The 23,567-nt window shown below is 38.5% G+C and overlaps 1 protein-coding gene across 3 annotated transcripts in view; it reads left to right on the plus strand.

Moving 5' to 3' along the window:
- Positions 1-22,928, plus strand: part of OSBPL9 (oxysterol binding protein like 9) — a 63,003-nt gene extending 40,075 nt beyond the window's left edge. For 2 of the 3 annotated variants that reach the window (XM_057428901.1, XM_057428900.1), the window contains exons 7-24: positions 1,735-1,764; positions 2,625-2,675; positions 7,161-7,199; positions 10,248-10,341; positions 10,677-10,778; positions 13,050-13,209; positions 13,896-14,008; positions 14,310-14,428; positions 15,808-15,893; positions 16,131-16,305; positions 17,860-17,944; positions 18,209-18,319; positions 19,796-19,859; positions 19,967-20,107; positions 21,035-21,113; positions 21,465-21,556; positions 21,968-22,103; positions 22,210-22,928. In XM_057428901.1, coding sequence (XP_057284884.1) covers positions 1,735-1,764; positions 2,625-2,675; positions 7,161-7,199; positions 10,248-10,341; positions 10,677-10,778; positions 13,050-13,209; positions 13,896-14,008; positions 14,310-14,428; positions 15,808-15,893; positions 16,131-16,305; positions 17,860-17,944; positions 18,209-18,319; positions 19,796-19,859; positions 19,967-20,107; positions 21,035-21,113; positions 21,465-21,556; positions 21,968-22,103; positions 22,210-22,284 — 1,752 coding nt within the window. In that variant the 3' untranslated portion in view covers positions 22,285-22,928. The remainder of the gene's footprint in view (positions 1-1,734; positions 1,765-2,624; positions 2,676-7,160; positions 7,200-10,247; positions 10,342-10,676; positions 10,779-13,049; positions 13,210-13,895; positions 14,009-14,309; positions 14,429-15,807; positions 15,894-16,130; positions 16,306-17,859; positions 17,945-18,208; positions 18,320-19,795; positions 19,860-19,966; positions 20,108-21,034; positions 21,114-21,464; positions 21,557-21,967; positions 22,104-22,209) is intronic. The other variant, XM_057428902.1, reaches the window with a different exon arrangement.
- Positions 22,929-23,567: the final 639 nt, after the last annotated feature.

Below are 23,567 nucleotides of genomic sequence, written 5' to 3' on the forward strand. Positions count from 1 at the left end.
ACAAAGAAGATTTCAATAGAGGTAAAATCATGATTATTTAATTTGTGGACAGGCGTTGGAAACCAGGAGTCCTGAGGTTTTTCCAGTCTCAGATCTTCTGTGTCATCTTGGACAAAACACCCTTTTGTCTTTACCTGCGTGTAAGAATAACAATGTCTTTGTTGTTCAGAAAATTACCAATGGGTAGGGGAAAAACAGTGTGACTGAACTCCATTATATGGCCTTTATGTCACCTTCAGTTTTTCAGCAAAGATGATAACAGTAAAGGGAATGAAATAGAGTTTATTTGGTCTGTAAATACTGTATAAAATGTTGAGGGAAAAATAGGTAAAGTAAAATCAAAACTGATGGCTGCCTGCAGTTGGCTGTAAAGCTTTGAGTCTGATTTATTTCAACTGCATAATCTTTCCTCTGACAAGATCTGTGTTTGGGTACATTACCTATTCTTTTTTGGTGCTGAAAGGCTCAAAACTTCACTGCTGTCATATTTTAAATGTTTTGTTCAATATGTGTTGATAAAGTTTGGACTGGAAGTATAGTAAAGACATGAAAAACAAAACACAAAACAATGTAATTTGTAGCTGGTGACATATTTCTCTGCTAGCAGCTGATGTAAATGTAATATACCTTTGTGATATAACATCCCTGATATGCTATTTCCTAGATCAGCATGGAAATTTCCATTGGAAAAGGCTGAAGTTGGGTGCTGTTTGTCCACCTCTTGCCAATTAATCACAAAGAAAATGTATAGCAACCTTATGAGTAGTGTATGGAACAGATTATAGCTGAACAAATTTTCCCCAGGTATTGTCTGGGAAGCCATCACTGCTGTTATTGTCTTTTTATCCATGAGCTGAGACTTCATTCCTGTAGATTTATAGATGCATGTTGCCCTCTGATAGTGTAGAATTTGGCTTGTAGTGCTGTGGAAGAAAAAAGTTCCTTTAACCACTTTGATTATTCAAGAATCAAAAAGGCTGTGACACAAGTCACATAAGACACTCATATTAATCAAAGCACAGAGGTCCTGTAATTGAATTAGGAGGGGGTCAGTGCTGAGTCCAATTTAATAATTTTGGCTTCTGCAGGCAGACCCAAGGACATCAACAGGATGCATATGCTCCTTGGATAGCACATGCTAATGTGTAGAATGGCATGCAGATGCCTTTTGCATGCCTAAAGTGCAGTTCCCCACAGGAAATCTTTATGAACCAGTGTTTCTAGATAAAATTAAGTGGGCAGATTTCCAGATGCACTTTTACTTGAGGCTTAGAAGAAAGAGCAAGAACACGTGTACACTGTTTTTTCTGTGATTTTTAAACTGTGCTTAATGGCATATGTTTATTATACTGGAATGATGGTAAAGTCAAGTAATATTGATTATTGACATGTGCCACTGTTCAGTATACAGTATAAAGCTACAAACTGAACTTGGAGTTTTCACACTGCGTTTTATTTTCGTTGATGTTATGCAAAACTGAAGTGTAGATCTTGATGGGTAAATATGTTTAATGTCACTGCTCAGAAATTCCCAACCTTGTCATCTTTAAGCTTTAATTATCTTCAAGTTTGATTATGTCTTGTCAATTACTAAATGAAAATTGTGTCTATATACAGAAATAGTCTTTAACATGTTGGTTGCTTTTTCTTTCCTCCCTCAATTTAAGATCAAGATACAGTGTCTGTACCCAGCTGCTGGAAATTTAACCGACTATTGTGATTTTTCTTTTACAGAAAATTGAAAGTCTCAAAGAAACAACTAGTGTAAGTTTCTTCAGTTTTTATATGTATTATATAGAGATTCTGAAATTCACTTAATTTTCTTGGAGAAGTTTTTAAAGCTTTTTACAGAAAAGTGGGAATCCATATTACATCCAACAGTGTGATGGCAGAGGCAGCCTGGTTCTGGTGCTGTATTCAGATCTATGTCTAGCATTGTCGAATCATAGAACAGTTGAGGTTGGAAGGAATCTCTGAAAGTCCATAATCCAACTCCATGCTCATAGCATGATCAGCTAGAGGAGGCTGCCCAGGACCAAGTGTACCTGGGTATTGAGTAATTCCAAGGGTGGAGGCTCTGCAAACTCCTGGGCAGCCTGTTCCAGTGTCTGATCATCTCTAGAGTAAAAAAGTGCTTTCTTGGGTTTACGATGAATTTCCTGCATTTTGATTCAAAATGTGTGGCCATTGCCTGTTGCCCTGTCAGTGGCCACCAATGAAAACAGTGTAGCTCCATTTTCTTCACACCCTGCCATCCTAATCAGATACTGATGCCCATTGATAAGGTCTCTCCAAGCCTTTTCTTCTTCAGATTAAACAAGCACAGCTCTCTCAGCTTCTTTTCACATGGCAGTTTACTTGTTTGAAGCTGACCTACATTTCACCCTGACAACCTTGTTGTGTGTGGCTTTTGAACACTTCAGTTTTCTACTGCTATATTTTTGTCTCTGGAGGAAAAAAAAGGGGGGGAAGGGAAAGTAGGGGCTCTACAGAACTGAGTGTCCTTTTAGTTCTCACCCACTATTTCAGTTAATATTCTGTATAACAAATACAAATACCTGTCATGCAAAATATTATAGAATAGTAATGCAAGTTTCTTTTTCCTGTTATTTTTGTTTTCTTAGAGCATGGTAGAATCAATAAAACACTGCATTGTGTTGCTACAGATCGCTAAAGTAAGTACACTGTCAACTATTCATTATACAGCATTAATCTATGTGAAAGCAACTGATCTAGAAGTGCCTGTTATCTGAAACAGGATATATATATATATATATTAAAAAATGGTATAAGGTGATTTATGCTGCTGTGTTAATGAAGTTTCTGAGATACTGAGTTCCATAGCAAACAGTCCTGTTAATGTTTGTGGTAACAGTTGTGTTGATGATGCAGCTTTTCTTCCGAGATAAACTTTCTTTTTCAGAGTTTGCTATTAGACTAAATAAGAACCTAAATGAACGTAGGGGTGACAGAATAGAAACAACAAAACTCTTCTTCTTGTTTAATTTCAGAATGTGACTAACAAATAGTTAATAACCTTGCTAAACCAGTTGAGATTTTCATAGGTCTGAAGTTCATGATGATGTTGGATGTTCTTGAAGTAAGAATTGTATTCTCTGAGAATGCAATATGGGTGATGGACTTCTGCTTTTCACTTAAATGTTTTGTTACTTTTTAAAATGTGATGAGACCTGGGTTTACTTTTTTTGGTCAAGTTCTGACCTTACAGGCCTTCACATACTGCGTTTAGGATACGTTAATTATGAGCTGCTGATTTATGTCTTGCAGCCAAAGTGAAGGAAGATGGTGTTTTTCAAAGACATTAATTTATGGTATTTTCTGAAGTTAAGGCTGAATTTAATCAGAACAGATTCCTATTGATGCAGAAACAGGCATAGACTCTTCACTTTTTTTCTGTAGTCTAGATCACCTTTTGTTTCCTGTAACTCTCAAATACAGTACTGCTGTTAGGCTTCATTTGAGGTGCCAGATACATGTTACAAAATTTTGAGGCCAGTGAAAATTGAAGTATTTAGAACCTTGCAGGATCAAAAGTCATTTACTAAAAGGATCAGTGAATATTTTGTGAAATTAAATTGCAAATCAGTAAATTCTTAAAAATTCTGAAGAAAAGGTTGGTAAGGTAACAGGTTTATACAAAACCAGTAGTATTTTAGAAGTAGTAAGGTACATTGACATAGTTTAGTGCCACATGAATCTAGAGCTTAGAACAGTCTTTAACATGCAGTGATACTATTTGAGTCCTTCACCATAGTGATAGCAAGAAAAGTCTTGTGAATACGTAACAATCTGCTGTTAGTTAGTACTGGATATAGTTAGAATTGTTTTAGTACAATGAAACAGACTATATGTCATTCTTTGGGGTTTTGATGGAGTCAATTATGGATAGTTGAGATGGTTTTCTGCCTAGTTTTCTCACACCACTATATGTGACTTGCTTTATTAAAGTAGCTGTTGGAGAAACTTTGTACAACAAAGGACTTGCTCATTTTGTATTAGTTACTCTACAAGTTATTTTCACAGTGGTTTAATTCCTACAGTATTTTTCTCTTCTTAGAAAAGCTCTGCTACATGATCAGAATTATAAGCTGCTTTTCAGGTTCTTCATTAAAGCTGGTAATAGGTGGCTGAGTTAGTTTTCTTGCTTCTGTTGAATATCAAATTCCATTCTGTTATGGGTAAGTTTATTGGAGGATAAACAAATACAGCTGCTCATTTTGCATTGATGCTAAGCACACTTTGAAGTTGGTTAGATGGTTTGCTTATAATGGACACAACTGAACTTGTAGTGGCAGATGTAGCCATTTTTTTAGTGCTTTACTGCTCCAACTACCATATAAGCGTGAAGGTAGGTGGAATTTGCATCTGCCACAGGTACTAAGACTTGCTTTCTGTTACACTAAATCAGACAGACCTTGACGTCCTCCTTTCAGCACCAGTAAATATTAAGCAGTGTAAATAGATGGGCTTATCCATTGTGGAGTGGGGTTTTTTGGTGTTTTTTGCTAAACCATATCTAAAGCTCTTGTAGAGCTATTGAAGATAAGGTGGTTTCAGTGAGTGGTTTATGTGTAGTTAGTTGGAAGATGTTGATACACATGTAGTGAAAAACAGCTTCTCAGGTCTTCCCAGTGTTTTAATAACCTTTACTCTGCTTCATCTCTCATCTTCTCTCTCAAGCAGCTATACTTGTTGACTACATGGCAGTTCTGTTCCCCCTTGCCTTTTCTATAAACTGTGTTGGTATCTTGATTTCTTACTGCTGTAGGGAATTAAGAATACGGGGGGGGTTAAGGATTTATTTACAGCTCTGTATGTTGCATGTGTATGAAGCATTATATGTAAACATGTATTTTGTCTGACTGAAAGCTTTCTGTTCTCTGGTATAGAACCTTGAAAGATTCTGCAAGATTCCCCCCGCCCCAAACTGTAGGGCAGGTACACCTGCTGACAAGAAATCATAGTAACACCACCCCTGCACCCTGTTTTTACTTCTTCAGTGCCTTGCTCATTAGGAAGCAGACTTCACAGTTACCCTCTGGTTATTTCTGTATGTTAATGTTATAGAATCATAGAATAGTTAGGGTTGGAAAGGACCTTAAGATCATCCAGTTCCAACCCCCCTGCTATGGGCAGGGACACCTCACACTAAACCATGTCACCCAAGGCTCTGTCTGACCTGGCCTTGGACACTGCCAGGGATGGAGCATTCGCAGCTTCCCTGGGCAACCCATTCCAGTGCCTCACCACCCTTCTTCCTTATATCCAATCTAAACTTCCCCTGTTAAGTTTGAACCCATTACCCCTTGTCCTATCACTACAGTCCCTAATGAATAGTCCATCCCCAGCGTCCCTATAGCCCCCCCTTATCCTCTCTCAGAACATAAAATCAGTTTCAGACACACAGCCATGCAACCCTGGGTGTTTTGCTTTGTTTTGGGGGTTTGGTTCTGTTTTATTTTAAATGTGTGTTAAGTTGAGCTGTTTCATGGACTCTTAAAACAACCTGCTTTAGGACTCGGACAGTTAAATTTTCCTTAGTTACTCATAAATCAAGCGTGTAATCATGGCACTTGTAATTGAGGTGACCCGAGGTGTTTTCAGAATAATGAACTAAATGCCAGCTATGTAAGAATATGTTGTAATACATACATCACTTATCAAAAAGTAATCAAAATAAATGAAGTGGGATGGATAGGTGGAGCATTAGACTCATGTTATCCCCTTTGCATGTATGGCAATTGAAGATATCCAGCTTTGCTGATATGTGTGTTGTAAAAGATATGTAATGATCTGTCGTTGGTTTGGTAGACTACAGTCTTAGAAATACATGTTTTAAGAGGTAGCTTCTATAATTTAGATATTTAGTTTTTAATTTAGATATTTAGTTTTCAATTTAGATATTTAGTTTTCTATCTTTGCTTTCCCATTTTCACTTCACTGTTTCTGGTCAGTCTTGCTTGCCTACTTTTGTGGCATTTCTGCCTTCCTTACCTCACCAACATGGCATTGTTGGTTGTGCGTTACTGAAGAAGAATAGCAAGCTTCAGTACAAGTGCAGCATCTTAGTGTTGTATTTCTTAAGTCTTACAGATGATAGCATCATGTGGGGATTTTATATGTAAAACATTACGTATTTGGACTCAATGGTTTGCAACCCAGTTTGCAGCCCTTAGTATCATTTGTGTCCTAGAAAGTCTTGCTTAAGAAATGTCAACCAGCAGACATGAAATTTGAGCAGGCTATTGCCAGCTATATAACCTAAGAAAGACTGTATAAGGTATCAAAGCATAAGTATGTGCCAACTTTCTTAATACTATCTACAGCTTCTTTTTTTTCCTTTTGTTCCTCTTAACAGCTGGGAATCTGGGGAAATAACGCTGTAGACAAGTCCTAAGGTTTACACTGAACGTAGATAACGCTGGCTAATGTGAACTTTGCAACAGAAGTGATTTGGCTTAGTGTTCAGTGAAACTTAAACTGTTGCTGGTACAGTGTTAAAACTATGCTAAGTGTAGATTGCTGTAACTTGTCTGTTGCTAGTGTAATTTCCACTGATGACGGCTTTATTGTGTACGTTGCCCGCTTTTTAACGTATGCTTCTAGGCAAAACCCTCAAAATCCTATATTGTAAATAAAACCATTTATAAATTTAGGGGGTACCAGAAAGCAGAAGTTAAAAGCGTTTAACATATACAGGCTCTTTTGTCTTTCAGAAGCAAAAAGGGCCTTTGGAAACTTGACCTGTATGCTAATCACAGCACTTCAGAAACTGAGAGCTTTGTGCCTTTTGGTTTTCAGGGACTCACTGATGCTCCAGACCACGTTTGCGGGGGGCTCTTAGGTGCTTGGAAAGAGCCTATGTTGTAAAGCATAACTGTATTCTGCAGTGCAGAAAGGGTATTTTTAAAATTGGTCAAACTTGTGTGGACAGATCCTCAGCAAGCACTGATCTTCAGGGGTGCAGTGACTATGTATAGAATTGTTTCTTCTAAGTTTAGTTACTGTGTCGCATGATGAGGACCATTTTATGGCTGAAACTGTAAACGTTCCTGAGAGAAACTTGCTGTTCTCACTTAACACAACTGATAAGTCATACAAGATTGTTATGTTGATATTTTGAACATTCTTTCCTTAAGGACCAAAATAATGAGGAGCAGCACGCAGATGGACTTATAGTAAGTTTAAATCTAATCTTTATCTCCCTTTAATTCTGCAGAACATGTGAACAGAGGCCTGAATTTCCACTCATTTTGCAACATACTTCTTCCTTTCTCTGATTTACTGCTTCCAGTGTCTTGTTAAAATTACTGTTGATTCATTAGCTTCTGAGGTTGGCTAACACCTTTGCCTTTAGAAAACATAGTAATCAGTTTTATACTGACTGTCCTAAATGGCAGTGTTATGACTGAACACTGAGATAGAAACCTGCTATGTGAACAGATGAAAGGGAAATGATGGGGATAGAAATGGTTTTATGTTCCATCTGAAGTATCTTTATGTATGAAATACCCAGCTATCTTTGTGCTTCAAGTAGTTTGTCTTTTCTACAGTGCTGCTCAATTAAGCAAAGTTGTATTGTGTCTGTTTAAGCAATTTTTCTTCTTTAATATAACTTCTGTGTTTTTAATGTCACTTCTGTCCTCTTTGGTTTCAGTTATATGTGACTTCTCTTTCTTCGTTCTCTTTTTGTCACTTGAGTACATTTCAGATACTTTTAATAGGAGATTAGTTTCAATAAAACACAACTCTAAAAATCATAGCGTCTTTCCATTACAGCTGACAATAATTCCCAAGATTTATTTGCCTTTCCATTATATACAGCTTTAGCAGCATGTTTCTCTGGTGTGAACTTTGGAGTAAAAATGTACATACATATTCTGGTTTCGTGCCTATTGTAAATAAGATGAACAATTACTCTGTGGATAACCACATAATTCAGGTCTTAGTACAATGAGAAGTTCTGTCCTTTGCCCTGGAAAGGAGAAGTTATGCAGCTAGACACTACCACAGACAGAGGTGGTATGCACATTAGAGCTGCACCTTGGAAATTCCACATAGATATTACAACTTACTGTAGTGTGAATTTGATTAGCCACTACTCTAATTATCTGTGGGTTGGCTTATAATGGGAAGAGAAAAAAAAGTGTTTCTGTAAGAATATATTAACTGATGCATTAGTGATTGTGAAGACTGAATTTTTCATGCTATTGAGGTCACTGTTATCTTGACCTAAAGGTCAGGATTTTATTTTAAATTTAGGCAGGAATATGATTAATGTTTGATACCATGGTGGGATGATGGTCTTTTTGTTTCTTCCTGGTTGTTTTTAAGTTGTTCTTAAACTCAGAGTAGGAAACTTTCAGGTCTGCCTTCATCTGTTTCTAAACCATAGAGGCATACCCCAAAATATCTAACAAGAAACTCCAGTTCACCTTGCAGTTTGGAGAATTGTTTAAGGATAAGGTTACAATCCTGCATACAAAGTCAAAGTTACTTTGTTGTTTGTTTTTCACTTTAACACAGCAGTGTTCTGTATCATATACGTTAGTAGTTTCCCTAAAAACTAGGGGAGACAGAGACAGCAAGAGCATCCTGTGTATCGTAGGGCCATCTTGATTCTTAAGTTTCTTAACCCTGGAAATAGGGTCATGATTTTAAACTCTGAAATATGTGAGACAGGGACCTACCTGTGTTGCATTGTAATTGCACAAGCACTTGAAGTAATGTGTAAGGGACATTGATTTTATTTTTTTTATTTTTTTTTTTTGCTGGAATACAGTGGAATAACAGTGTATATATAGTGGAGCATTTACTTGTATACTGGCTAGTAACGCCATTGAAAATGGAGAAAACAATTTTTATGCCTTTTAGCTTAAACTGGAGATCTTCAAAAGATTAACAGGGAATGATAGTTTTGTTTTCAGTTAAATTAGTCCTGTGCTATAAAAATAATAATCTTCACTGCTTCAATGATTTTTAATGTAGGATAAAGTTCAGAATTACAATTAACCAGGAAAAGAGGCAAGAAATAAGTCTTTTTTTTGTAGGCAAATGGAAGGAGGAAGGTTAAAATGACCATTTCTCTCAGTCTGTGTGCAAATAGAAGTTAATAGACTAAAAGAAAGGAAGAACAGGTGAAGACTCTCTTCTGTTTTAAATATTGATCTAAAAAGAGGATAGGAATGAGCATACTGAGTGAACTTAAAGGCAAACTTCATCTACTTTAAAAGCAGTTTTGCTTTTAAAAAAGGTAGAACTTGGTATTCTGTGACCTTCCCTGTGCTTGATACTCTTCAGCTTAAGCACAGCAGCAAGATTTCCTAGCAAACTGAGGCAAAGATTTTCACAGTTCTGACATGGATCAGGGGTTTTAAATTGCAGGATGTTTAGAAAAGGGTTTTATATGCCTTTTATCTAGTCAACAACCCAGAACAATGTAAAAGTTCTGGTTGTTGTATGTGAACATACATAACAAGCAATGCTTAGGTGATAACAAGCAGGCCAGTGAAGCAAGGAAAAATCATGCTGATTTGGATTAAACAACATTGCAGTTTTGATTTTCAAGAGGCTTGCTGTGTGAAAGCCATGAACACATACTGAAGTCAGTGATTTTTGTGAGTGTCAAGTTGAATTGGTGCTTCATTTTCAAAGTGCCCACATTCATAAGCAGACTGAAATGTCCTCTACTGGAGATGCGCTGAAAACTGTCACTTCTCATTGGAAAGAGTTTTGGCAACTAAGCCACTTCATGGCTGTCAGCATGCTGATGATTCATGTTGTAATTATGGGTTGTTTTACTATGGTCTGGTCAAATCGCCTTTTTTTGGAAATAATAAAAAAAGTCTAAAAATACAGACTACCCATCTTAATTCTTGCAGATAATTTGCATCTAACTTTCCACTCTTTGCATGCACATTAATTAATGCACATTGGAAAGAATAGCAGAAGCTAAAACCTGAAATAAGAGCTCTTTATAACACAATTCAGATCTGTAGCAAATTCAGTTTAGTGTCAAATCTGTGTAAAGAATTAAGGTGTTACCACATTGAAAGTATTTCTTATGTCCTCAACTGTCAATTTGTGTTTTACTTTCTCAGGAACTCACTATCTTGCATTTGGGCATTTCTTGTGTTCACAGTGTTATTGCTATCTATGCTTTAGCATTTAGGGTTTGTTTGGGTTTTTTTTTAACTGAGAAAAACTGTGCTTTTCTTTTGTCTCAGAGCACTATAAACCCAGTTGACGCAGTATATCAGCCCAGTCCTCTGGAACAGTCAGTGATCAGCACAATGCCTTCCCAAGCAGTTATACCTCCAGGTATGGTGTACAGGAAGAACCTCAGTGGAAATGTTCATGAGCAGAGCAGCTGCAGTGATGGAGGGGCTGCATAATCTTGAATCGCTTCTGTAATTTTCAGAAAAAATAAATGCTTTTTAACTCAATATCTGCAATTTTTTTTAAAGCTATCTCTGCTGAATAATAAACAAGAGCTAGATAGTAGTGATGGAAACATGTTTTTCAGTCTGAATGGCTTTTACAGAAAAGGATTACATTTTTGAAGGTGAAGTAATGTGTTATCTCCTTCCCAACAAAAATGTAATTCTCATATTTAAATGTGAATTTTGGGTTTAACATATCAAAATATCCCCTAGAACCTGCTCAGTTGTGCAAGTCAGAGCAGCGACCCTCATCTTTGCCAGTGGGACCTGTAGTCGCATCACTTGGAAATCAGACTCCAACACCAAATAGTACAGGTACTGTGTAACTGTCCTATTGAAGCACAAGAAACAAAACCTGAATATGTACTGTTTGTTACCTAATCTCGTGTAATTACCTGTTAAGACAACGTTGTGTTGGCCTACATCTTGCTTTTAATCCACACACATTCCGTGTTGTGTTAAAATCAGTTATTCTGCTCTTTCTTCCTGCCATGTATTCATAACACATAGGAGCTTTCTTGTCTCCATTGTTGCAATCTTGCAGTAATCAGCACAAGAACTTTGCAGTTAATACATCGTATGTGGCCTTGGGGTTCTTTTAATTCCTTGATTTCCTCCTCTCCCCCTTAATAGCATTCATAGGGCTTTTTAAAGCTACATGAGACACTCTGAAGCAAAAGTTGCTATAATATATATATATGAAGTTGCTATAAATATCTGTTTTCTGTAATATTTTAAAGAGGTTTTTTTTAACCATAGCTGCATAGTTATTTTTTTTATTATCTGTCTACCTTGACTGTTACTTCCTGATCAGTGTATTGATTCTGTTGTCCAGTCATGCTAAAACTCTTGCATTTCCCTCCCAAGTTTTTCTCTAACCTTGTGTGTAAACGATTTGTTGTTACTTTATTACTACCCTTCCTTCCCAGAACGCTAACAAACACATGTATAAAACGGTATTCATCTCAATCTGAAAGAAGAAGTATACCACTGCTGGCTTTTTCTCCTGCTAGACAGTTCCTTTTTTCAGTGTTTATGCTCTGCATCTCATCTTTTAGTTAGCATCTGATTGTTGGGGTTTTTTTTGGTGTAAATATCTTAGCTTGCTTAATAACCTCTGTTGTGATTTGGTCTTCCACAAAAGGCCTGTGTTAGTCTCGTTTGTCTTTATTGCTATGCCTGTGTTGAAAAGTGCTGAGTTAGTGTTGAGACAGGATTCATGTAATCTAATTTAGAAACTAAATACATTTAGTATTCATTAGCTTTTGTCACAAATACAGTCATAGCTAAACTGGAAAAAGATGTTTTATGTCAGTAGCATAAAGTTGAGTGAAAACTGCTAGGCCAGAGGCGTCTGATCAGATGTGTGAGGTCCAAATGGCAACCAGGTGACTAATGCAGTTTCTCAGGGGCTGACACTGGGTCCAGGACTGCTTAGTATCTCAGATAACCTAGACATGAACCTTGCCAAACTGGGGAGAACAATGGATAGGACATGGCTGCCCTTCAGAGGGACTGTGACTAGCTGCGGAAGTGGACAGAAACCTCATGAAGTTAGATGAAGGCAAACGTAAAGTCCTTCACCCGCCTACAGTGGGCACAGGCCTCAGCCTGCCCTCTTTCTTGCATGGGGTTAACTGCAGCTCCGCAGGGGAGGAGCCAGGGGTCAGGACCAGCAACAAGTGGAACACGAGTCAGCAGCGTGCCCTTGTGGTGATGAAGGTGTTGCTGCGTACAGGTTGGATTAGTGAGTGTATAAAGAGCAGAAATAGAGAAGTGATTGTTCCTCTCTACTTGGGATCTTGAGAGACCTTATCTTGAGTACTATGTATAGTTTTGGGTTCCATAGTGTGAAGACATGGATCATCATGTTTGGGAAGCTGAGCCCCATGATGTACTTTGAGGCTGACAGAACTGGGTTTGTTCAGCCTTAGAAGATTAAGCTAAAGCGGGATGTTACTGCTGTCTTCTGCCAAGACTTTCTCCCAGTTACTGAGAGGATATAAAGAAGATAGAACTGGGCTTCTCTTGGAGATGCACAGCAAAAGGATGAGGCGGTTAACACAAGTTGTAAGAAAGAAAATTCCAAGTAGGTATTAGAAAATGCTTTAGGTTTATAATGAGATGGTTCAAACTTCGGAATAGGCTCCCTAGAAAGATTATGGAATCTTCTTCTTGAAAGAGGTTTAAAACCTGACTAGACATGATCTTAAACAAACTGATCAAGTCTGCGCCTTGAGCGGGGAATAAACCAGACTTCTAGAGATCCCTTCCAATATACTTTGTGCTATAAATTTATACAAGTTTTCAGTATTGTTGCTTTGCCTGTAGTTGACAACTTTGGGAAAACATGTCCTTATACTTTACTGTTTTGTGTTCTTGATTTTTCCTTGTGACCTTTCTTTTGTTGACTCTTAAATGAAACTTGATATAAAGTTGACTAATTATTGCTTCTTATTTTGTAAGATATCATACCCTCTGAGTTTGCATTAGTCTTTATTGATTTAAACAATCTACTTATAAGTGGAGAACTGGTGGATTTTGAAAGAGTTTAATTCTAAGTCTGTAATGTTTAATACTCCACAGGAAGTGGGCAGTCAGCACCGAGCAGCAGTCTCACCTCTCCAAGCCATGTCAACTTGTCTCCAAATACAGTCCCAGATTTTTCTTATTCAAGCAGTGAGGATGAGTTCTATGATGCTGATGAATTCTATCAGAGCAGTTCTTCCCCAAAGCGATGTATGGAGTAAGTAACTGAAAGTATGCAGTGTGTGCTGAATGCAGTTATCTATGAGTGCATGGCTTGTGTACTTGTAGAAGTTAAGCTAAAGAAGCAAATTAGCCACATTGGCTTTTTAAACAACAACAAACTAGAGGAGGCAAAAATCCACTTAGTGTAACAGAATTAAGATTACCCTAGCTAGCCCCAGCACAGTCATCTGTGAGGGATGCAGTTTCTTCCTCTGCTCCTTCCTATTCCATCAGGTATATATGTTGGCAAAACTCTAACATAAACCAAACCTGGGAAGCCACCAGCTCAGAGATACAGTCTTGAGACCCTGTTGTATTTCACTTGCATTTGTTGCAGTCTTTGGTAAATAGCTAATTCCTTCTCACCTTTACTAAAACAAACTTTTTTGAGTTGCGTTTTCCCCAAAAATCTCTATTTACTTTTTTTTTTTCTGAACTGGAGAATTGCTGTTAAGAGATGCTATGCATTTCAAAGAGGAATTAATCAGCTGGTTTATACTTTCAGGCGGTGTTATCTTAGACTTCAGGCTTTCCCATTTGTTCAGCTAGAGCTGATTAGAAGATCCCTGTGTATTACCATGCAGCACATAAATTAATTCTACCAGTAAACTCCTTGTCTCTGTCTAGCAAATTGTAATAATTTGGTCTGAATTAGTTGATTGTGAATTGTGAAAACTTTAGTTCTTCAGGGTCTGCTGCTGTCCTGACTCGGAGCAGCACAGGAAGCAGTTTGAAACGTCCAGATACCACAGAATCCCTCAATTCTTCCATTTCTAATGGAACAAATGATACCGGTAAGCGAACTGTGTGAACTTCCAGTAAGAAGATCTGTATGTAAGCTGTATATGATCACACACACACACACACATATATATACTTATATATGTGTATATATATACACACACATATATATATGACAAGGTACTTATGGAAAATGGTTTCTCTATTCTTTATTAATGGAGGACTGAATCATAGGATTTAAAGAAATCTGAGTTTTATAAATAAGACCTTTTTGACAGTTAATATATATGCTAATTAAATACAGTCTGTCTTTGATAGTTTAGAGAAAAATAAAAAGCAATTTGGTCTTTCTAGATCTCTTTGATCCTCCTGATGATCGAGATGATGATGGGGAAGGAGAATCAGTGGAAGAACATAAGAGTGTTATTATGCATCTATTATCACAAGTTAGATTAGGAATGGATCTAACAAAGGTAAACATGCTGACTGTTCATGGGGAAGAAAGGGGGAATAAACCCTGAATTCTGTCTAAATCAGTTCAGTGTCAAAGTAATAATTTAACTGTGTATTTATTCTGTGAGCTAGTTAGGCTAAAAGCTCTTTAGCATGGTTGTAGTTTTTAATTGGAGATGTTAATGGGAGGGAAAAAATAATGCAGAATAAATGTATCCAACTGCTAAAATCTGATTGGGAAAATAGTTTGCTATGGAAAGTAGTTGGTTGTTCTATTGGGACCTGATCCTTGGAGTGTAAAGCTGGGATAAGAGGAATGCTATATGCAGTGGTAATGTTTCTCATGTCTTTAGGATAACAGAGATCTACAAGATCCCAGTATATGGTGATATTCAATAAAACATAAATAGAACAAAAGGGGGAATCGAGCGCAAAGTGAAATGCTTTGCTTTATTGTGTATTTTAAAATGCTCCATGTAGGTCTGGCAAGTAAAGAGTTGGATTTTTCATGAATGTGATTCATGCTGATGTCTGTCTGAAGGCTGAACGAACAGTATGCTTAAGGTGTTGATCTTTCTAGGCAGCTTGGTTATGTTTAGACAAGTAATTCCAGATTGAAAAACAGTAGGAGAGATCAATCCTGTCATCAGTTTCCTTAAGTGGATGACTTTAACTGTCCAGTCTGGAACTTACAATAGAGAGTAAGAAGATAAACTTCAAACGTTTCAGAATAGCCAGCAGCTCACAGGCAAACTACAGAAGGTTTCTGGCAGTTCTGAATAGGAATTGATCCACTATGTGTCTGTTTTGGGAATTCCTGGAATAGTTGAAAGTTACCGATCTCAGGCTGCCAAGAAACATCATGAGTGTGCGTCTTGTCTGTATCACTTTAAAGTCAGCAACAGCAATCAGCAGTGCTTTCAGGAGTGGTCTGGACCACACTGATTAGTCAGCAGATCCACAAGAATGGAAGCTAAAAATGCTGTTTGGGAGGAAAAGTAGTGGGCAAGAGAGTAACCCTCATCCTGTTAAAAGAGGCACGTAAGAGGCTGTGCCTACGTGTCATGGCTATAACTGAAAATTGACAGTGTACATACAGACTAAATTAAAGAATCAGTGTTACTAAGAACTGCTTTTGATAAGCTCAGCCATGCACTTGGGTGTGCTCTAACTGGGATCAAGTAATACATAAGTCGAGACAGTTTCTCTTAAATCTTTGGTTTATAGAAGGTGCCAACTGAGCTGCATGTGTCCAGACTCACTGCTAAGTTTGAGAACACAATCAGTTTACAGGCACATTAAGCCTCAGCTTTGTATGTTATTTAGAGTTAGTATGTAGAATGCTTTTGTGCAGGCTGTTGAAGTGTCTTGATCTGTAAGAGGGTTTCTCTTCACCTAGGTGGTTCTTCCAACTTTTATCCTGGAAAGAAGATCACTGTTGGAAATGTATGCTGACTTTTTTGCACATCCAGACTTATTTGTCAGGTATTTCATTTTTCAAGTACAGCATTAACTGGTTCTGATACTACTTTCAGCAGCCCACAAGGGCCATAAACAAGCTGGTGGTTTTGAAGAATATTGCTTGGGGTTTGATCTAAACTTAAAAAATAGTCAAAGTAGTCAAAAAACAACCAAACATCCCAAAAGCTTTCCTGTATTCAAGGTACCTGTTTGTATTTCATTTTTGCCTGTCCTTCTATTCTCTCTTTCTTGCTCATGTAGCATTAGTGACCAGAAGGATCCAAAGGAACGGATGGTTCAAGTGGTTAAATGGTACCTCTCAGCTTTTCATGCAGGAAGAAAAGGGTCAGTTGCTAAAAAGCCTTACAATCCCATTTTGGGTGAGATCTTCCGATGTCATTGGGTGTTACCGGGCACTGAAGGTGAAGATGATATGGTTAGTTTCTTGTATATTTTTTGGTGCCAAGAATGCATGCAAGTAATTCCCAAAGCTATATTAATTTACTGACTGAAATGGCTTGTGCTATGTTTAAGTAGCAGAACTGATGAACTGTGGCAATTACTTCACTGATTTCCTAGCCCCCTCTTTTCTTTGGAAAGGTGTATAAAATATCTTGCATAACAAAATTTGAGCTATTAGTTTTATTCAGTTTTTAGGTACTAGAACTATTTGACATGTTGAAAATGTTCTCTTCTTTCCTGAACTGTTTCACAGCACTGAGTGTGAATTCCTTTCTTTCCAAAGCACTGATTTTTGTATTTTTTAATAATTTCTCTAAACCTTTGTGTATTTAACAGTGGGGTTTCTTCTCCTCACAACCTAGAAAGCAATGCAGTTTCTCCGCTGTATTTAATTCTCCTTTTAAAATACATCTAAACAAGTCTTTCTTTGACATCTAAAGTTAGGATTCTGTGCTTGGATAGTATTCTGATTGGTCACCTGTGTCTGGCCACTGCTTTTCCTTTTGTGCTTTATCAGTATGTCTGGTGAAGCAAAGGGCACAGTAACAGCAGTGACACTCATAACCTGAAATCATCTACCAGTGTATGAGGTTTTTCTCTTATTTGCCCAAGTTTCAATGAGACTCAAGAATTAAGCATTTGAACCATAGGCAGCACAGAGTCCCACTGATTCCAGGGAAAAGCTCTGGCACTTGCAGTGCAGCCTGATGTGTTTTGTTTTTCTTTATTTTTCTGGTTTTTAGTCACCTCATTTAGGCTTCTCACCTTCTGAAGTTGCAAATGATCATGAGGCATCCCTGTCTATGGCAGGAGGTTGGAACTGGATGATCTTAAGGTCCTTTCTGACCCAAACCATTCTGTGATTCTATGTAGGAAGTGCTGATGTCAGATACTTCATGTAGCCTCAGTATATTATATCAAAACATGTAATTGCTTAGATGTAAAACATGTAATTTTTCCATTTAATTTGCTTCTCTCCTATTTTGTTTTCTCAATTCTTGTTTCTAAGGTGAATGTTTGGACTCCTGTTTGCTGGGATAAAGGCAATATTGTATTTGTGCTTCCATCGCTTTTAACAATGAATTACACTTTTCAGTATTTGCCACAGGAAATGAGTGTTGTTTTATGGTTCTGTGATACGTAGAATCTGATCATTATAATGTGCAGTCAGACTTTCTCAGAAGCAAAAAGTATTTCTGCCACACATTTCTTATTAGTTAATAAGAGATTAAGTGGATTTAAATATGATTTTGTAATTGGGTTTATAAGTGACTCAGTTCAACTCTTTCATTTAGGGATGTTTCCCCAGTACATTTATATTCAAAACCAAGACAGTAGAAACTCTTCTTTCGAAGGCATTGTAGCCTCAGGAGTAAGGAGTTTATTCCTCATCAAATTAGCAAACTGGCAAATACCTTAAAATGACTGCCATACATTTTTAGAAGCCATTAGGCATGGAAGCAACTTGGAAGTATGCAGTGTTTTGTAAACACAGTCCGTGATGAAAATCCTCTCTGCTGTCACACAGGAGCCAGTTTCAGAAGGACCAGTTCCCTGGGTCAGTAAAAGCAGTGTAACGTTTGTGGCAGAGCAGGTCTCTCATCATCCTCCAAGTAAGTTGATAATAACTTTGCTAATAAAGATGATGTCTGGGTAGGAGTGACAGTAAAATCAGCTCCTGGTTTAAATCTTGGGTTTATGTTTTCCCTCCAAATTTAAAAGCTGAAAGTTTTACCTATGAACTGTTTTTGTGAGAAACGGATGGCAAACTCTGTGCCACATAAGTATGAAGCACTTTGAAATATTTGCTGATGAATGAATTTGGAAGCAACAGTATCAGTGTCTCGTGCTGTTGGTTTTAACATCTTTTTCTTTAGTTTCAGCATTTTACGCGGAGTGTTTTAGCAAGAGGATACAGTTCAATGCTCACATATGGACCAAGTCAAAGTTTTTAGGAATGTCTATCGGGGTCCATAACATAGGGCAAGGTATGTGTGCATACATTTAACAGTAGAAGAGAAACTTACATTCTGCAGTTAGAATTTTTGCAGGAATTCTTTAAAGTCATCCTGTTAAACATAAGGAATGTCTGAATTTCATTGGAAGGCATCTTCACAGGTCACCTAGTCCAACCCCCGTGCAGCAATCAGGCACAGCTACAGGTTGGGCTGAGAAAGGTTTCAGAGCAGCCCTGAGAAGGACTTGGGGGTTTGGTCAATGAGAAAATGAACATTGAGCCGACTTCAGTGTGCGCTTGCAGCCCAGAAAGCCAACCGTAGCCTGGGCCGCATCAAAAGGAGCGTGACCAGCAGGTACAAGGAGGTGATCCTGCCCCTCTACTCTGCTCTTGTGAGACCTCACCTGGAGTATTGTGTGCAATTCTGGTGTCCTCAACATAAAAAGGATGTGGAACTGTTGGAACAGGTCCAGAGGAGGCCACGAGGATGATCAGGGGACTGGAGCACCTCCCATATGAAGACAGGCTGAGAAAGTTGGAGCTGTTCAGCCTGGAGAAGAGAAGGCTGCGTGGAGACCTCATAGCAGCCTTCCAGTATCTGAAGGGGGCCTATAGGGATGCTGGGGAGGGACTCTTCATTAGGGACTGTAATGACAGGACAAGGGGTAACGGGTTAAAACTTAAGCAGGGGAAGTTTATATTGGGTATAAGGAAGAAATTCTTTCCTGTGAGGGTGGTGAGGCACTGGAATGGGTTGCCCAGGGAGGTTGTGAGTGCTCCATCCCTGGCGGTGTTCAAGGCCAGGTTGGACAGAGCTTTGAGTGACATGGTTTAGTGTGAGGTGTCCCCTGCCCATGGCAGGGGGGTTGGAACTGGATGATCTTAAGGTCCTTTCCAACCCTAACTATTCCATGATTCTATGATTCTGTGACATCTTGAACTATATCAGGTTCCTCAGAGCATTCCAACCTGTCCTTGAACGTCTCCAGAGATGGCTCATCCACCACCTCTCTGGGCAACCTGTGCCAGTGTTTTACCACCCTCATTGTAAAGAATGTTTTCCTCACGTCCAGCCTGAATCTCCCTCCTTTAATTTAAAACCATCACCCCTCATCCTATTGCAGCAGGCTCTGTCTTTCTTAAAGCCCCTTTTAAGAACTGAAAAGCTGCAATAATGTCCCTTGGAGTCTTCTCCAGAATGAACAACCCCAACTTCTGTAACTAGAGCTTATCTCTAGGAATCAGAGATTCCTTCTGCACCCTTTGTGTGCTGAAATCACTCAGGGCCCAGAAAGAAATTGCAGGAAATTGTATTTCTTAGGAAATACAGCTTTCCCTGCCTTCTCCCAGAAGTGAGGCGTTCTCTGCCCTGCTGAAAACTAAAGCTTTTCACTTTTCCTATTAATGGTACTTTTTGTTAATGAAGTATTTCAGGAGGTCATTATGAAAAGTTCTGTAGAGGTTTTGCTTAATGTTTTTTAAATCTATTTCTATTTTTCCTTACTAGGGTGTGTAACATGCCTAGATTATGATGAACACTATATTTTGACCTTTCCTAATGGTTATGGAAGGTAAGTAAATGCTCTATTTGCTGTTTTAATTTTTTAATTCCTTGTAATACTTCCTGCTTAATATTTGTCAGTTAACAGGTTATAAATACATACATTTGTAATTGCAGGTCTATTCTCACTGTGCCATGGATAGAACTTGGTGGGGAATGCAGTATTAATTGCTCAAAGACAGGCTATAATGCTTCCATCGTCTTCCACACGAAACCATTTTATGGAGGAAAAAAGCACAGAATTACAGCTGAAATCTTGTAAGTGGGTTTCTTCAGTCAATCTCACTTTTTATCTTTTAAATGCTGATAGTGTTTTTTCAAGATAGTGGCATAACCTTCTGAAACAGCTACAGCCCAATCACTGGGTTTATGATTACTGGGCATGGAATGCCATTTGTAGCCAAGGTTTGTGAGAGGAAACCTGCATAGGCCTGCACCCTACCTTGTCCTTCCCTAAAACATTCTTGGCTGATTACCAAAAGGAACTTAAATTTTCAATCCTGCATTATCCAAAATGTCTTCATCATTACCTCTCCTAAAAGCACTGAAGCAAACCTTGTAATGCTGCTGTCTGTAGCATGTCAGTTGAAGTTCTATTTACCTATTTACACCTGTGGTTTGGTGGATCTTTGGTTAGTCCCTGTGCATGTGCCCCAGGCAGAGTTCAGTGGAGATTCTCATCCTGTTTGGAGATCTGCTGGGATGTCAGCAAGTGGATGCTGACAAAATGAGGTTTATAACTTGATTTTAAATCACTTCTTGACATACATTTATTGACATTATGATAGATCACAAAATGATCTTTTATGAACTAGCGTTGGTGTTTCCCAGTAGTCTGGGGAAGAAGCTGTCAGTTTGTGAAACCTTGTTAAGCTTAAACTTCTCATTCTAAATATAAAAGCATGTAACTAATTTCCTGAACTCTAAATGTGAATACAGCCCTGGGGCTGGAACTGGCTTCTCCTGGAACAACACTTCCTTGTAAGGTTTATCTACTTTTAAGGTTCATCCAACTAATTCATGCAAGACTTCACTTGTAAATAGAACCTTAAGCTCCTCCTTGTCAGTGGTGGACATTTGAAGGGCTGATACAAAACAGACTGTACAGCAACTGGGATAAAATTTTGATCATTTAGAGTCTTCCAGTTCCTGTGATACAACTGAGAAATGACTGTTTCTGTTTAGTTCTCCGAATGACAAGAAACCCTTCTGCTCAATTGAAGGCGAATGGAACGGTGTCATGTATGCAAAATACAGCACAGGGGTAAAGATGCTTTTTCCTCTTTCCTTTTTTTCAGACAGGGAAGACTGTGCTTAAAAAGCTGTGGTTTGGGGGTTGGTTTTTTTGTTATTTGGTGTTTTTTTAGACAAGCATTACTAGTTGGGAACTCCTGTGGAGCTGCCCAAAAGATCACAAGAACACTGAATTTGGGATTAAAATCTTGAATTTACTTTGTTAATCTTAAGGTGATTTCATTTTTATAGCACGAACAGACTCCAAAGAATGAGGGTTTTTCATGTATTTCCTGACAACCAGGGTACTTGAGTTGAAGGTATATGAATTGTAAGTCTACATAAAGAACTGACGTGGTTTATTTTAAATCTCACTCTGTAGGAGAACGCTGTCTTTATCGATACCAAGAAAATGCCTACAATTAAGAAGAAGGTAAGAAAATTGGAGGACCAAGCCGACTTTGAGTCTCGCTGGTAAGAACTTCAGTTAAATGGGCAAATTAAGACTTCTCTTGTAGTTGGATTCACATGTACAGTCCACAGCCTTAATCTGGCCCTGGCACGGAGAGCTGTGCTCCACATTGGCCTTTGCTGCAGGATAGAGCCAAGGAACAGGTTGGGGTTTTGAGGGGGAAGAGGAGACCTGTAATTTTTGGTCACATCCTCGCTGGGACCAAATGTTCTAGGGAGGTCCAGAGAGGACCACTGCAGCCTCTCTTGGCAATAGGGCAGTTGTGTGTTTTAATATATATTGGTTTTTTTCTGCCCTGTCAATTAAGTGAGACCTACTTTAATTCAAGCAAATATTGCTAGTAGTAATATGCTTCTAGAACCTTGAAGCACTTTCCTGCTATAATTAGTCTCCTTTCTAATTTCTTTTTTAAGCCTATGGAAAGATGTAACCTACAACTTAAAAATTAGAGACATCGATGCAGCCACAGCTGCAAAGCACGCACTTGAAGAAAGACAAAGAGCTGAAGCCAGAGCCAGAAAGGAGACCGAGACCTCATGGGAAACAAGGGTGAGCTTTATTTGAATGTTCATTTATCTGCCCTCTGCTCTGTTGCATTTGTTCCTTTCTAGCTGGGTCATCAAAAGCTTACATCTGATTGTTCCCTTTCTTCTAGTTATTCCATGAAGATGGAGAGTGCTGGGTTTATGATGAGCCACTACTGAAACGACTTGCTGCCAGTAAACATTAAGTGGGTTCTAAACCCAGAAAACATTGAAGCCTTGGCTTAGTGAAGTTTACACCTGATACCAAGCTAGTCAGCAGTTATCACGTACGTACCGTTTGGAGAACCTGACCCCTCCAACTACAGTGGTTCCTATCTCAGGGATACTGGACTTACTGGTGCAGATAAGCAATTAAATGAAACAAGAAACGTCTTGGCTGTGCAGTAACTTATACTGGACTCTGCTCTACTGGCGGTGGGCTCAGGCTCCACAGGCAGGTGCTGGAGCCCGCTGACCAATGCTTCTAGAGCACAGGGAATCTGGGCTCTGAAGCAGATACACTTCATATAACCACTGTGAAGGCCATGGCATTGGTATCAGTTGCATAATATTCCTGGGTCCTACATATTTAAAAACAAACAAGAAACAAAATGCAAGATGTCATTTAAATCTAGCTGATGTTGGCAATGTGTAAATACAAGGATTCCTTTGATGGGACAGTTTGTTAGAAAATGCTACATCTATGTTATTTCCACCTGTACGATAATCAAACCTTTTGGCATTTCAGTGTCTTGCCCAAAATAACTTTGTTATTTTGAGATTGAAATGTAACCATAGATAATTCTACTCGATGCATCTTAAAGCTTCATAAAATAGATTTTTCAAACTTATCTTATGGACTTTTTATTTATTTCATAATAAATCTTTGCAGCAAGACACATTTTTCAGCTGAGTGATGATCAGTTGCTTTATGTCAAATGTATTATTTTTAACCCCACTGGAATCCTTGCAGCTAAACCTACCTCTTAAAGTAGTTACTGAAGAAGCACAAGGAGCAGAATCTGTAGCACCCACAGTAGGATGTTTCTGGATTCTACATCCAGCCTTATGTCTCTATGAGCTCGCCAGCGCTGCAGGAATCTATGTTTCTGTGGTTCAAGTTAAATAATGTTTGAGTAAGGAAGTAGCTTGTAAGTATCAATCTTTCCACAGTCAAATCTAGCTTTTATTTGAGTTCATCTCAATTTTGCCTATGTTGCACATACAGGAAGACTAAAAAAAAAACATTTTGAGATTGAAGCTTTGGGCTTTTTTCCCTCCCACCCACCAGTAACTCCTCCAGAACTGCTGAACACTGTCTCTGAAGAGCTGCAACTGCTGATGGAGTGACAGGCAAGACAGTCTGAATGAGAAGGTGCAGCCCACACCTCTGGCAGCTGGAGAGGAGAACGTGGCATCTTTCTGGTGGGGGAAGCTCTCCCTTCGCTTCAGCAAGACGCAGGACAGGACCCGTTCTTAATGTAGGAGA

This window comes from Pezoporus wallicus, unplaced genomic scaffold (genome assembly GCF_028554395.1).
Source record: "Pezoporus wallicus isolate ANWC-B61680 ecotype Strahan unplaced genomic scaffold, APGP_CSIRO_Pwel_v1 contig_13405, whole genome shotgun sequence".
In the NCBI taxonomy this organism is placed as follows: domain Eukaryota; kingdom Metazoa; phylum Chordata; class Aves; order Psittaciformes; family Psittacidae; genus Pezoporus; species Pezoporus wallicus.